This window comes from Maylandia zebra, linkage group LG6, assembly GCF_041146795.1.
Source record: "Maylandia zebra isolate NMK-2024a linkage group LG6, Mzebra_GT3a, whole genome shotgun sequence".
NCBI lineage: Eukaryota > Metazoa > Chordata > Actinopteri > Cichliformes > Cichlidae > Maylandia > Maylandia zebra.
The window spans coordinates 39656444-39672090 of NC_135172.1; the positions used below are offsets into that span (position 1 = coordinate 39656444).

Here is a 15647-nt window from a genome sequence, read left to right on the forward strand (position 1 = left end):
AGCCAGCAGCATCCTGACCAATCATCGATTTCACATTGAAATATTAATAGCATTATTTATTCCTGCACAGAGAAACATGGAAGGTTTATAAATTATACAGAAAATCTAAAAAAAAAAAAAAGCTATGGAAAAGTTTGAAGTCTGTTATGTGTGTTTCCATCATTTCTACATGAAACTAGCGCCGCTTTGTGGTACATATGTGAACTGCAACTACTTACAGCACTGAAGCAGAAATCCAGTATGGATGTGTGCAGTAACACTGCAGCACAGGATGGACAGCAGCAGAAGAAGCCGAACATCTTTATGCAAACCAAACAGCCACATTTATGCAAATAAAGGAAACCTTTGTTCTAAATGCACATGTGCAAAATTCCAGATATTTCCCTGTACAAACCCCACCAGTCATGATCTGAACATACACACTGTCTTTGCAACTATTATGTCAACATATGTATTTAAATACAGAGAGATTCCTCCAATCCACAATTTTTTCAAAAAAAATAAGATGAAGGAAAATGAATAAATGGATGGATGAATGAAGAAATGTAAAAAAACAAACAAACAAAAAAACAACCAAAAAAATCAACCAAAAAAAAACAAACACATCAGAAGTAGTGGAATATAGCTGGTCTAGGTACTGGTAATTTGATAAAATCTTTGGGGCTTTTTGGCTTCTTCAGCCAGAGCAAAGACACACATGCTTGAGCGACTGGTGATTTTAAATTTGTTATAGGTGTGAAAACCCGCCTTATGACACCTGAGGCTCCAGCACACCTGTAACTCCAAACTGGAGAAACAAAAGAAAATGGATGGGCAGATGGATGGTTTTATTGTTTGTTTTTTTGATGGAAGGAATCTGTTTGGACTCATTTCTGTTTTTTATTGTGAAAATATTTTACAAAAAGGTCAAAGTAAAGGTGGAGTGGAAATAGTTTAACTCTCAGACGTTCAAGGATGTCAAAAGCTTACTTGATCTCACCAGCTTTAAAAAAAAATATATATATATATACACAGGATTAGGATTCCGTAAGCTTATGTACAAACATGTTACATTGATAGGAGGTTTTTCCTCTAACATTATGCAACACATTTAAAGAACACAGTATCACATTACTTTCTCAGAAACAGAACTACGCCCTGTGATCGCAAACAGGCTGTTTGTGTACGTGTAAGGGCGAGGCGAGCCATAGTGGTGTTAACTCAGCCCGTTTTCAACTTTTCACCCTCACATTTTTAGGTTCTTGTGTATAGTAGTTTTTATACGACCAACTCCTTTAAAAATGCGGAATCCAGTAGCGAGAAGTTCCACACATACCATTTATTTTATTCTGCACGCCCACAATCAATACTCTTCACATTTTTTATTTATTAAATACTTCTCTGGACTTCACATTTGTTCATTTTGGGTTGGGATACAGGACATATTAAAGGACACCTTTAAACAAAAGATGTCTTGAAAGATGCATTTTGCTTCTGTTTTGCATTCGTATTTATTTTCTAAACGAATCCATTTATTTGGGACTCAGTCTGACAAGTAAACATTTTCTTTTTGTTTTTGTTCAGATTGATAATTTCAGAAAATTCTTCATGTGAAACAAAAAACAAAAAAAACTGTTTTAAAAAAGTCTCTGTGAGACTTTTTGAACATGGTGAAGTGCACATAATGTGTGAATGCTGATAATTAGATGAGACAGTATTGACTCCACCTCCTGCATATTAATGTTACAGTATACAGTCAGTCGGACTTTGACAGCACGATCACAGTTTGCAGTTCACAGTCAAGGTAAGGTCTTCTTCATAGTCATTATGAAACTATTGCACTGGGCTGAAAGTGTCAATTTAAAGATTGCTTTGTTTAACCATTTTATTTTTGTTCTTCTGTTATTTTTTTATTTCATCTACACAGATGTTTATGCTGTGGCACTTCCTGCTCCTGTGCTGGGCTTGGAGTCCTCCGTGCCTTCCTTCCAGCGTGAGCTTCATTGGTACACCAGACGAGTGTAAAAAGGCTAATTTCATCCCCGGCTACAATCTGGGTGGAGAAGGTTTTGACATTGTCAAAATGGAGAGGAAAGGAGCCTCCATCATCGACACTGAAACGTGGAAGACTGGGAATGGCTCTTGTAAGCTGCAGAGAAACCCCTTCATGAAAAAAGAAAAGCAGAAGGTGCCTGTTGCTGTGGTGGACTGGAGAATCATCCCCAGGTGTGATTTGAAGGTCTACAGCATAGTCTACGACTCCGTTGAAAAGTTTGTCAATGATTCTGTGTCAGCTGTCTCCAATGACTGGGAAAGCGGCCTTAATTTCTCTGTAGACGCCACTCTGCCTTTTCAGCCAATTTATGGAGGTTCCCGGTCAAAAGAATGCACCTTTGCCATGCAAAAGTCAAAGAAAGACCGTTACACCTTCTTCCGTCATTCTCTCTCTTGTAATGTTTACCGGTGAGTGTGGTTTGCTCTTTACCAAATGTGTATGTTGCTTAACTTGGAAATCCTTAGCTTGAATTTTTCCATTTTTTTAAACCTATAGCAAAAGCAGTTAAAAAGCAAATTGGTTAAAAAAAGACAAAGAATTAACTTTTTCTTTGATTGAGATTTAAATTAAGAAGTTATAACCACTGTTTGTGATCCATGTCTTTTACAGCTACAGACTGGCAGCAAAACCTCCACTGACGCATGAATTTGAATCAGCTGTGAACTCCCTTCCTGCTTATTCACAAAAAACAGAGGAATCATATCGCATTTTGATCGATACCTATGGCACGCATTACATAACACAAGTTCTTCTCGGAGGAGACATGAAGGCCATCACTGCTGTCAGGACATGCGAAGCGACCATGAACGGCCTGTCAGCAACAGTAATCAATGATTGTTTGTTAGTCGAGGCTTCGAGATGCTTTGCTCATTCTAGTAGCATTAAGTCAATGATGCAGTACTGTAACTCAATAAAGAAAAAGCTGTCCATGCCAAGCTTTAGTGGTAAATTTCATGAGCGGTTCACAGAGGTCACTGGTGGAAACATCGATGGAGCTGATGTACTCTTTCAAGCGCAGTCAGATGCTTCTGTTTATAAGAAATGGCTCAACTCACTAAAAACTACACCTGATGTGGTCCAATACAACTTAAAGCCACTGCACACCATACTGCCAACTAATCATTCTGCCATTGCTGGACTGAAGTTGGAGGTGGAGAAGTACATTAAGAGAAATGCTCTGCTGAAAAAGTGCTCAGAAACTTGTAAGATTGGCCACAGAGTGAACAAAAGAGATCCTTGTGCTTGTGTCTGCAACAGTAACCAGAATGTCCAGGCGAACTGCTGCCCTGCTGGGAAAGGCCTTGCAACATTGAAGGTGTTCAAACTTTATGCAAAGGGCCTGTATGGTGACTGCTGTACTAAGACAGATGGTTCAGTGATGGTTAAATATGGTAAACAGGTAAAGCGCACTGCCATTATACGGAACAATGATAATCCCAAATGGTCAGAGGTATTTGAGTTTGGACCCATCAAGCTCAACAGTAAAAATAAACTAAGTTTTGTGGTTTATGATGAAGACACATACTGGAACAGTGATCTGCTTGGCAAGTGTTCAATTGACCTGCGTAGCGGAAACGTGACCGAAAGCTGCATGTTTAAGCATGGCACCTTCTTCTTTTCATACAAAGTGGAGTGTGCGCCAAATCTTGCTGGTAGGCTTTGTCAAGATTATGTGCCGATACCTTCTAGTCCCTTTTTGACGGAGGCCTTCGCCAACAGCTATGAGATGCTTGTTGTAGAGCCAGGAAAGATTTATGCTAAAAGACTGAATGATGATACCGAAATCTGATTTTTCATTAACCTTTGATGTTATTTCTTTGCTTTTTCATTTTGCTTTGTCTTTTATGTAAAAACATATCTTTGCAATTCATCAAATGCATTCAGAGGCAGCTTTATGAAAAGAATTGTTGATTCTTTTTCAGGCTTTTCTTTGTACTATCAATGTTACAAAATCTGCAAATTAAAGCACCGGCAAAGACAGCGCTGCTTTTGTGTGATTTTCTTATTCAGTGCAATTATTTCAATAATATTGCCAAATCACAGCTAAATGTTTTTATTAATAATAGCACACTAACGTAATAGCCTGCAGATAGGTCTTGTTTTAACTGCTTAAGCTCAGTGTTAGGTTACAGTGTTAGGTTAGTTAGTGTTAGTGTTACCAACTAACTAACTAGTGTTAGTTAGTTAGTGTTACCAGTGTTAGGTTACAGGTTTATTTTTCTTACTGCATTCAGAATGTCTTACTGCGTGTGAAATAAACAAAGACTTAGTTAATAAATAAAGACATGTTTACAACAAAGACTGTGTTAAAATATTCAGTAAGATTCTGACAGGCTTCATGGCATTCGGCTTTTTTACACAATGACAACAAAACATTTAACAAGTAAATCTAAACAGGTTCATATTAGAGTTAGTTCTCATACTGTGCTCAGCTTCTTGGGTGTTTGTGTGTGTGTGTGTTATGTAGTTGAATAACACCTTTCTCTATACGTTTGGCCACCATCGTTAAAATGACGTCTACGGTATTTGTACATTTTTGCAGCCTGCTATGAGATGAACTGCAGTTTTGACACTTCCATGTTGGCTTCATTTTTCAGTCTTGTGGATGCTTGATAACTACCAATATAACTGTCCCTCAATCCTAACAAACAGGCTTGAAAAAGAATCAAGAAAAAATTAAATAGTAAAAATAAAATAAAATAAAAATAAAATACCAGCTTTGTGGTGCATTAACTTTTAAATATAAACCATCCTTTAATGTTAATATGTAACATCAAAGACCCTTTTAAGCCTTCTTTAAAAGAACTAATAAAGCTTTTTTGAGCTTTCTTTTCCTTTACAGTGCATCGTCTCTACAAAGGGATCTCATCTTTAAATACTTTAAAATAAATAAATACAAAAATGTGTGAATGCAATTTATTAAGTATAGACAGATTACACTTGCAGACGTGACTCCTACTTGCACATATAAATAGCCCAGATACCAGCAGCTTTAGCCTGTTACCATTAAGCAGTCAGGGCAGGCAGTAACCTCTGTGCTGCAGGCTTTGAAAAAGACTGGGTTTCAAGGGCTACAATTGTGTGTATTCAAGGTCCATCAAAGCTTTTGCACCGTATAGAGTAGCAGCATGCATCAAGCGTGCACACTCTGTGTTGTCCTCGGTGCTGACAGTCATAACTTCAGAATCTAAAACATGAGGCGATGTGTTGCCACTGAAGCAACCTCCCCCATGGGAAGTCCCTGCAGGGACCAAGAAGCTTTTGAAGAATTCAAATTGTCTTCCTGTTTCAACCAGAGGGACCAGGGTCCAAATGAAGCTCTAGGGACATTGTTTTACCCCAAGAAAGTCCCTGATCATGTGGCAGTATTTGAAGGATCAGGAACCTTTCCCGCTAGGGCTTGTAATGTTGAATATTTCTAGGCAACTTCCCACTACATGATTTTGGAGCTAGCGTGAGATGGCACAGTACACAACAGATGCCTAAAGGACCGTTTCAGCATTGGTGTTTGCGCTGTGGTGCAGGAGTCAGCTAAACTGGGATGGACTGTTATCTCAGCCTACTGCAGATTTTATATTTCAAAGGTGGTGTGTTTCCATGTTTTAGGAACTGTTGGTGGCTATACAGACATGTATACCATTACACAGATTTACTTTGGTACATTTTAATTTATGGCTATATTTAGACTTCACAACACAAGTACTGCTTGCCCTGCTTGTCTTAAAGGAGTGCCACAGGAATATGTAGAATAAGTACCTTTTAAAAATATATTTGCATTGCTGAACAATAACGAGCAGACCAATAAATGAAGAGGTAAAACCAGAAGCCCGAAGAGTCTGCCAGTGCACTTCCAGATTCATACAACATTACCATATGTTTTGGTTTTGATAAATCTGTGGAATTAAAATCCCTATTCCAGACTCTTAAGTGGATGGTTACACAAATCAAAGAGTCAGTAATAAATAATCGAATTATTTTATGCAATCTGATCAGGGATGCAAGACAATACAGAAGAAAAAAAAATAAGAAAACAGGAATTTATTTACAAAAGCAGTTCTCACAGAATGCAACATTTAAATGTTAAACTTTATGGAATTAAATGGATATTTAGAGAATGGTACAAATGATGAATTTGACCTGCATAGTTTGCCTCTTCATAACAGTGGGGGTGAGTTTTGTAATCTACCTGGTGAGCTACCTGGAAAGCATCTGCTTGACACAATTCTGCTTCATGCCATTGAAGTGGACGTCTTTCCACTGTTGGACCCTTTTTCATGGAATACGTGACAAAGATTATTGCTCGTACAAACCATCCAAGAAGTATTTCAGTTAATGTGGTGAAATTCTCATATTTTCATAATACATTATTTAGTAAATAGTAATGTAATTAGTGCTAACTACATCTGATATGTAACTTCATAACCAACCTAAGTGGTATTAGCTGATAAAAATAAGCACACTCACAGCAACATGTAGGTTGTCCACTGAAAATTTCATTGGTTCAGATTAAATCCATTTTAAATCAGTAAACAGTGTGTATTATTAAGAGTAACTATACTCATGTTTCTTTGAAACGGGTGATGGTCTAATATCATTTATAAAATCTCTTTGTTTGCCCACAAACTCCTCCTACAATCAGAAACAAGCACATGAGCTCTTTGGTGGAGGTAAGATGAGGAGCTGAGCAAATAAAATTGGCACACAGGTATATTTTAGGACTGTGAAGGGTCCAACCTGTATCAGAGGTGATGGTGGTGATGATATGTATTGTATTGTATATGGTTGTGTTGCCTAGTAACAAGTTATTAATCCAAATCTAAAACTTAATATGATACAATGCTTTTTGAAGCATTTTTTCATTTTCATTTCATAACAATAGCATTTACCTAAAATTTAAATGGCACACGATACATCATCATGTTTACTGGTAACCAACCACAATGGACTAAAATCACAGACCAAATGATACTGTCGAATGGGTATATTAGTATACGTAACTGACCATACATAAACGATGACGGGTTTACTCCTTATCTTTGTCAGAATCAACGGATTTACTAGAGTGATACACTCCTTCCTCTCAGACTGTGCAGATATTAAAAAAAAAAACACACAGTAAAGAAAATGAGTCCAGTCCAGACAAATACTTTGACACAGAGTTCATTACACAGTACAGTACTGTTATGTATAATAAAGGAAAGTACATCAAAGTGCTGAGATCTATACCTTTATCCTCAATTTCTTGCTATCAAACAATGACCCCTTTACCAGCAGCCATTATTCAGACTCACTCCCATTTCCAAAACAGGTCATCTTAGTTCTTCAACTTGACAGTCTCCTGCTGGTCTGGCTTATCCACACCCCATTCCTTCCTCCTTCCTTTGCTCTTAGAAGAAAAGAGACAGAGACGAGGGGATTTGCCTCACGGTAGGTAGCTGTTTTATGTGTAGCATATGAAAAAAGAGGTTTTTTGGTGAGGCTTGGCAAAGAGAGCCAGGAGCCCACTTGACGAGCAGCGGGTCTTAGAGCTGGATGATTTGTTTGGAGAAGCCCTCTCCAACCAAAAGGGGGATTAACTGCACACAGGTTCCCATGGAACCACAGCGAGATGGAGAGGGTTTGTAGAGGTCGCCACACCCCCACTTGACTAGATATGCATGCATGCATGTACACACACGTGAACAAAAACATAGATATGAACAGCATGCAAGACTTTGCACCTGTCCTCAAAGTACATTCCCATGGGCACAGAAACAGTAAGTAAGTAGGTGGGTCTTGTCTAGGCTGGTTTGCTGTTTACGTCACAACCTCTGGTCCTTCTTAACTCGCAGCGCAGGATTTAATATCTGGTCGATCTATAGTTAACCACAGTTAAACTTAGGATGGTAAAATAAAGATCCTGAAATGCACAAGTAAATATAATCAATTTCTCTTTATAGCTAAAATAAATCATCTTGCTTCTGAAGCCTGTTGTATTCGCCTCTTGTGTGAGATACTCTAAACTGACTAAACAGTAGCAAACATACTTTAGGTCCCAGTAGGAATTCATCAGGGAAAATAGAGATAGAATTACCTCAACTAAAGAGGTTATGTACCTAGTTTGATTTATGTGTTTGTTAGTTTGTTTCACACAGTAAAAAAAAAATTGTGAGAAAATTCTAAAAGAATTGGAGTTTTTGGTTTTCTGTATTTGTATCCTGTATCAGAAATTTTGAAGAGAGATTTTGCTTCATATTTTCACAAATACATCTCAAATTACAGTACAAAAAATTGGGAGAAGTTGTCTCCATGTTCTCTAGAAAATACCACAAATCATTCTGGAGCCAGGGAATCAGTTCATGGACAGTGTGAATGGATGTTTTATGCAATATAAAGCTGCTCTTGCTGATAAGCTGCTTCAGGCTTTATCATTATCCATCAATTTTTTTAACTGCTTCTTCAACATAGGCGTCGAGGCCTATTCCAGCTATTCCAGCTAGAAGGTAGACCATAGACAAACTGCCTTTTCCACTGCAGGGGAACTGACAACCATCACATCCACACTTATAGTCAGCTTTTGAATCACATGCATGTATTTGTAATGTGGGAGCACTCGGGAAGTGCAAGCAGGCCAAAGAAGACAAGTTAACTTTACACAGAAAGACCCTAACCAACCAGGAAGTTTGAAACAAGAAATCTCGTCACTGTGCTGCTGCATGGTGCTTTGGTGAATTCATCCTCAGACTGTAGTGGCTTACTGGTCCTCTCAGGTTTTACTTAGTACATCAGTGATGCATCACACTATGGTATGATAAGTCAAAATGCCTGGTGTGGTTTTTGTTTGTTTGGTTTTCTTTTTAGAAAAAAGCAAAATGTTTCTTTATATCCAGACTACGGCCACCATGAGCTGTGATCTCCAGCATGCCCAAGAAGAATTCAAGCAAAAAACAAAAGATGAATTAGTTGGTTTCAAAAACTTAGAGCTTGTGACCGAACTCTAGATCTCAGATGTCCTTTGTAATTCTAAATGTAATGTCTCTGTTTACAGTATTTTATGGCCCACACAGAGAAGCACAACATCCTGTGTTATTTTCAACCTGCAGACCTTTGATCACTTCTACTGTATCTAGCTGCACCTGCAAAATAAAAGTAAAATCACTCTCTTTACTTTCTTGAATCTATGTATTTGTTGATTTGCTTTTTTTTTCTACTTCAATAAATATGCCCTTCAGTTGAGATAAAATATTATAACTTCTCACCTTGGGGACGAGGAACATTTTTAACACACTGCATACTCAGGTGATAAAAATATTGCAGATGATCTCTTGTTCGTGAAATCACTTGGTCAGCAGAAGTGAAACAGTGGTGAGAGCTGTGCTCTTCTGAGTGGGACGAGTGTAGAAGCAGTGTTCTCACAGCCTGTTTGCAGTAAGATGAGGAGGTCACTGATGCTCCATGCTGGTGCTGAGCTGCTGCCATCTGCTGGTGCCAAATGTATTTTCATTGTTTATGTACCAAGAATCTGAAGTAAATGTTTGGTACATTATCTTTTTGCATTTAAATTAAATTTCTTTCAAAAAATTATAATTAGGGCAAATAAGTTTTATAGTTTTGCTGGAAGATTTAATCAGATAGCACCCCAAGAAGGAGTGGTGTTGGTCTTAAACTTAATGCTGTGTAAGCTTATCAAAAAAAATATACTTCATATATTATATTTAGGTAAAATTCATTCTGTATTTCAAATTTAATGTAACTTAAATGTTTTATTTTAAATTCTTTTTAAAGTACTTTGATTAATCCTGTTAACTCAGTTAAAGCCAGTTAAAGCATGCCCTGTGTCTAACAAAGACAACATGTTAATACCATCGGTTTATGAAGCCAGCATGCAGAAATACACCACAAATATGCATGTTCGCATGTTCGTTCATTTTCCCAGTTGAGTTGGATTTCTTTCAACTAAGAAAAAATATATTTTAAAATTATTTCCATTGTTATGAAAATAAATAACCATGATTTACTTTAACATGTGTTAGAGACACAGAGCTACTTTCCAGTATGTCTGTTTTTTAAACTTATAAAAAAAAGTAAAGTAAGTTGGGAGTTAAAATTATTTGATTATATGTTAACTATTTGAATGAGTTAGTTTTACTTGTGAATTTATTATTTATTTATTCATCTTATACTGTTGTAAGCTAAAGACAATCCCCTATATACAAGGGAAAGTGGGGAGGAAGAACGTCCAGGAAACCATGGCTAGGGAGGTCAGCCATCTGCTGCCACTGGTTAGATAATCACAATTTGACAAAATGATCTTATTCAGTTCAATTCAATTTCATATTATTATAAAATGATAAAATAATTTTCTCGTGCCAAATAACAACAATAGTTGCCTTAAGGCACTTTATATTGTAAGCTAAAGAAATGACACTGAGAAAAGAGAAAAAACCCCAACAATCAACAACAACCCCAACCTATGTGCAAGCACTTTGGTGACTGTGGGAAGGAAAAAAGTCCCTTTTAACTGGAAGAAACTTCCAGCAGAGCCAGGCTCAGGGAGGAGTGGCCATCTGCTGGTCTGTTGCTTGGTTGGGGCTGAAAGGAGAAAGACACAGACATGCTGTGGAAGAGAACCAGAGATTAATAATAACTAACTTAATGTTAACTGTTTCTAAGTTTTAAAACTCATAGTTTTAAGTTTTTGAATTGACTCTAAGACAATACCAAATTAAAAGGAATTTATGAGAACACACATATTTATTTTAAGCACAAACTCATCAAATTGTCTGTAGATTTAACCTCTACAGATTTTATTTACTGAAATAAAATTAATCTAAACAGAGAAATAATAAATGAATAAAAATAATTTTTTGTTGCCAGATGCAACTAACATGAACTCCCAGGTTTGATTAATAGTACAATTAGACTGAAAATAAAAAGCTTCATTCATTCATTTCCGTGCGTGGAAATGAATGAATGAATACTGTCAGTTCTGTGTAACGGAGGGCAAACCTTCAGTAACGTACACATTGGTGGTTTGGAGATTAAAGTCAACTGTCACAGAAACAGATTCATCACCGTGGCAGCTGAAGTGTGAGCTAACTTTATTAATGTGCTCTCCAGACAATGATGACGTCTGTATTTCACACAAACCCTCATTATGTGACATGCAGCACATGTGGGTATATGACTGAATTAGTGTAGCTTGCAAGCTCCATGCTGGTGGACCCCCATGGTGATATCACTCATAAACCAGCTGCTGCGGCTACCGCCCCTGCTATTAGACTCACCCAGTTGTTGTGACCGTCCATGGTAACCTGGGAAATCAAAGCTCCCTTTTATCTCCCAGTACCACCCCAGTGGTGAAGCCTGAACAACTGGTAGCACTACTGTCAGCACCTCGCTTTATTTGCCATGGACTGCTCAGTTCAGCTCAGCCTTGTGGCAAACATAGCACAGATTAGCATGCCAGCAGTTCTCTTCCCAAACATCTCTGACAGCTTTAGCACATGCTCAGTGTAGGGCGTACGTGAGAGCCAGCTGTCAAGTGGAGGGAATTCCTAGTGCTTCAATGAAGGTCGCTCCCACCATTCAAAGTAATGGTGCTTTGCCAGGACTCCCACGCAAGGTGTTAACTTGGTATTGCTCACAGTTTAGCTTGGACGTCCTGGCATTTCTAAGAGAGACTTAATTGCTGCTTTACATTTACACAGCAGGGCTACAGTGTGCGATCGGCACCTGTCGCACCACACAGGGGGGTCGCAGCAAAGGCATCTGCAGCTTTATTTAAGGAAAAGCAGCAAACACTAAAAGGTAGATTTTAAAAAAAAATCAGCTAAGTGCTGATGAATAAATATTACTCCCAATAACCCATATGGAAAAGAAATAGTAAAAACGTACATGATTTACTCATGAAAGTGACCACTTTCTCAATACTTTCATATATTGCTTTAGTAAGTATCCACAACATACAAGTTTCATTATATAATTTTTCAAGGGATCTTATATCTGTTTTCACTCTTGTATGCTTTTCATACAAGTTTCACACAAGACAGATACAAACTTTATAAGATTTATATATATCTTTTCCATATGGGAACAAAGCACAACTGAGAGCATCGTCTACACAAAACAGCAGACACTGCTGAATCTTTAACCTGCCTCCGTTAGTTTTTTGAAACACTAGCTACCCTGGATTAGTGTTGGGTTGTGTTGATTTGTCCAATATATCACTGAGGATAAAATTGCTAATCACAAATGTGTCTTTTGTTGGATTCTGTACTTTCAAAGGTGACAATCTTTACTTTGCATGCAAATCCAAAAAACAAAGCTCGTGTGGTATGTTAGGGTGTGAATAGAGTGGGGGGGCCTTTGGACAAATTCAACAATTCACGCTGATTTTAATTAAAGCCAACAGGGTACTGCATGCAACATTAAAGGCACAAAACACACAGGGCTACGTTTCAGACAAGTCGTCCTCTCTGTATTTTTCTCCTTTGTCACTCTTTCTAGTCCTCCCACCCTTGGTTGCCCCCTCCTTCACTTTAATCCAGTGGCAGAATTTCACTCGACAAGTGATCAAAGACCAGTAGCACGATGCCAGGTGCGGCTGTAGCTTCAACTGTTGACAACCACCAAGCAATTTTTCCCCCCTTCCTTTTTCTCTTCTCAGAAACCTAAACAAAGCTGGGCGAACTGCTGTGTGTGTTTGAGTCTGAGAAAAACAGTTTCTCCTTTTTTTAAGACTTTATTCGATTTTTTTTCCAGAAGGAGAAGTAGAAATGTTTTTTTTTCTTTCTTTTTGACGGTGATCTGTATTACCTAGTCTCCTGTCCCCCTCAGTGCACGGTGTGGTGGCCGGTTTGAGGAGTTCTGTGACAGTAAATTACAGCACTCTTGAGACAGACAAGCAGCAGGAGTTGAGGTACAGAGAGAGGATGCACGGCGGGGATTAGGCTTTATTAAGACTCAGCCACCACTCATAGGCACAACAACACAACATGCAGGTGTGTGTGTGAGCGAATAAGTGAAGGATATACAGCTCAAAGCATCTTTCTCAACCTATAGGTGGTCGGCAGTGAAAAAAGATACACATCAGCTCTAATAGGGATCTCATGTCTGAAAGTGTTCACTACTTTCTTGAAGAATGTTTCCAAACTGTACTGTTACATTGCTCACCAACATATACTGACAGTATATATGGAGTATATGGTGATTTCTCATTATGTTTAGGCCTGTAAAGGATTTGTGTGTTCTGTTAGCAATTTTTACTTTTATTTTGTTTAAGTCTCATAATATTTAAAATTGTGATACATACCTATTTTTATTTAAATAGCAGAACATGAAAAAACATTGTGAGGCCTCTAACACTTTGAGCAATGCTTTATTAATGCCATTTGGAGTGTATTGTTAACAAAGGAAAAGCTTCGTTTTAAATTACTTTATACAGTACAAGTGAAAAATGTACAAACACTCCAAGCAAAGTATGACAGGTTTCATGGACAACAAGAAAATAACCTAATTGGCTTCTTAAAGTCACCTCATCTGCCCTAACAAAGAAAAGAAAAAGAAAATTACGAGTTTTCATAAACACAAAGCAATAATTGTGACTGAAGTAACTACTGTAAATATAAACTCTATTGTTTTACATTTTACTCATTAAACAGAAATAATGGGAAATTTTCACAAAATCAAATTACTTAAAGTCAGTATTTTGAGCATAAATATTATTTTTGAGTGTATAAGACACAACACCATCACAGATGGGAGCCAATAATGCAACAATCCCATATGAGAAAAAAAAATCAATATAAGCACAAACATCTGTTGGCTGTCAAATCTGTCTGTGATAAAATGCTGTTGGTGCAAACGGTGTAACATTATTACAGCAATACTGTACTGCAATAAGAAATATTCTAACTAGAATGGATGGAAGAAGCCTGGCTGACAATCTGGGTGGAGAAAAAGGTTCATCCCAAAGCAACAAAAAGGAAAATGCCTCAGACCCTTCATGTGATAACTGCTACGGCCATGAAGATGGTTTGGGATGAACTGTGATGCACGAGTATAAAACATTTGCACTTTTTCAGCAACGCTGCAAAGACTTTTCCAAACAATGTTTCATTTTCTTGATGAAAAAAGAGTACTGCACGGTGCTGCTGGATGATTCCTTTTGATTAAATTTAGATTTTGAAATTCTACAATTCCTTTTTTAAAAACTTCTTCAAATTCAACCACACAAAGGTAACCCACTCTGTAACAACATTAAAAAACTGCTGATGTGTATCACAAAGTCTGCTCTTAATCTGCTGTTAACATGCTTTGTGATTTATAGAGAACCTTTGTATGCAGAAATGAAAAGTATTTTTAGGTGCTGCATATATTGTGGAAAAGAAATGCTGAAGAGGATCTCTTATCTGAACGTCCTGTTTTGAGCTCAAATTTACAAGAATTTCACTGAGACGTACATGGTGGGTATACAAATTAGAGTCTCCCAGGAGAGACTACAGCTTGGATATGGACACAATTTGCAAGTCCAAAACCCATACTTGAAATAACTCTGTTATAACTTGACTCTGATGAAGCTCTGAGTTGCCCTTTGCCCTTTGTGATCAATATGCATACGTTTGTGAATGAGCCAACACTGCATATATTTTCATATTAAAACTTTCTTCATGTGCGTGTGGGTGGATATGGGGACTTACTGACAGGTGGGAAAGCAAGTGAAGCAATGTCAGGCTCCAGCTGTCGTGAAACGCCTCCCAAACACTCTTTAACACATCCACATCATCCACCCCCTTCCCCCATCTTTGCTCTCATGCCTTAACTATCCTCTCTTGTCCGAGCACTGCTGCGTCCAGCTGGAAGCTTTGAACTGGTCCAAACACACACACACACACACACACACACACACACACACACACACACACACACACACACACACACACACACACACACACACACACACACACACACACACACACACACACACACACACAGATGGATTGAAAAAACAGTAGTAGAGATCTGTTCAGACTGATCAAAAGATCAAAAGAGTGACTAAAGAAGACATTTATTTCAAAGCCTATTCCACTATTTCATGAACAGTAAGAGAGTTGTAGACAGAGATTTGTATCTGTGATGATTAGAACTGTCATTTAGTGGTCTGGGGTAAATCTCAGCATTTGCTTCTTAGTCACCACCATGTAGATTTTTTTTTTGAACTAGTAGTGACCATATTTAGATGAATGAGTGGACTCCCCGAGCTTGATTAGCAGGCTGCTTCCATGTTTTATAAGATTGTCCCGATGCCTGCAAATTAGCCCCAATTAATGGAGGGCTGCTACATTCACATCCACCTACCAGTCAACGCAGTGTTATGTTAAAACTCTATAAAGTTTAAAAGTGAAGGAGTTACAAATAATAAACCTCCTGTGTAGTTGTTAAAAACAAGGCAATAGTTTATACTCAATCAAACTCAATCAAACAAATACAGCTGAACCTAGCATTCCTGATGACTGACACAATTTGCACAGTGAGTTTCACTTTCTTCACCCTGGACAAACGTTTCTGGTACCAAAGTGCAAAGCAAAGAGGTTTAAAAACAGCTTTGCTCCAGCATCCATCACGCCGATGA

General features: G+C 37.9%; 1 protein-coding gene across 1 annotated transcript; it reads left to right on the plus strand.

Annotated features, from left to right (window-relative positions):
• The first annotated feature begins 1672 nt into the window (after nucleotides 1–1672).
• Nucleotides 1673–4015, plus strand: LOC101485209 (perforin-1). The gene is made up of 3 exons (XM_004538826.4): nucleotides 1673–1783; nucleotides 1907–2442; nucleotides 2645–4015. Exons 2-3 carry the CDS (start codon nucleotides 1907–1909, stop codon nucleotides 3822–3824), a joined length of 1716 nt encoding a protein of 571 aa, XP_004538883.2. The 5' UTR covers nucleotides 1673–1783; the 3' UTR covers nucleotides 3825–4015.
• The last annotated feature ends 11632 nt before the right edge of the window (nucleotides 4016–15647 follow it).

Excerpts from the sequence above, each read along its gene's own strand:
- LOC101485209 (XM_004538826.4), top strand. The coding sequence starts at position 1,907 with ATGTTTATGCTGTGGCACTTCCTGCTCCTGTGCTGGGCTTGGAGTCCT. Across the intron at positions 2,443-2,644 it reads CTCTCTTGTAATGTTTACCG|CTACAGACTGGCAGCAAAAC; the intron begins GTGAGTGTGGTT and ends TGTCTTTTACAG.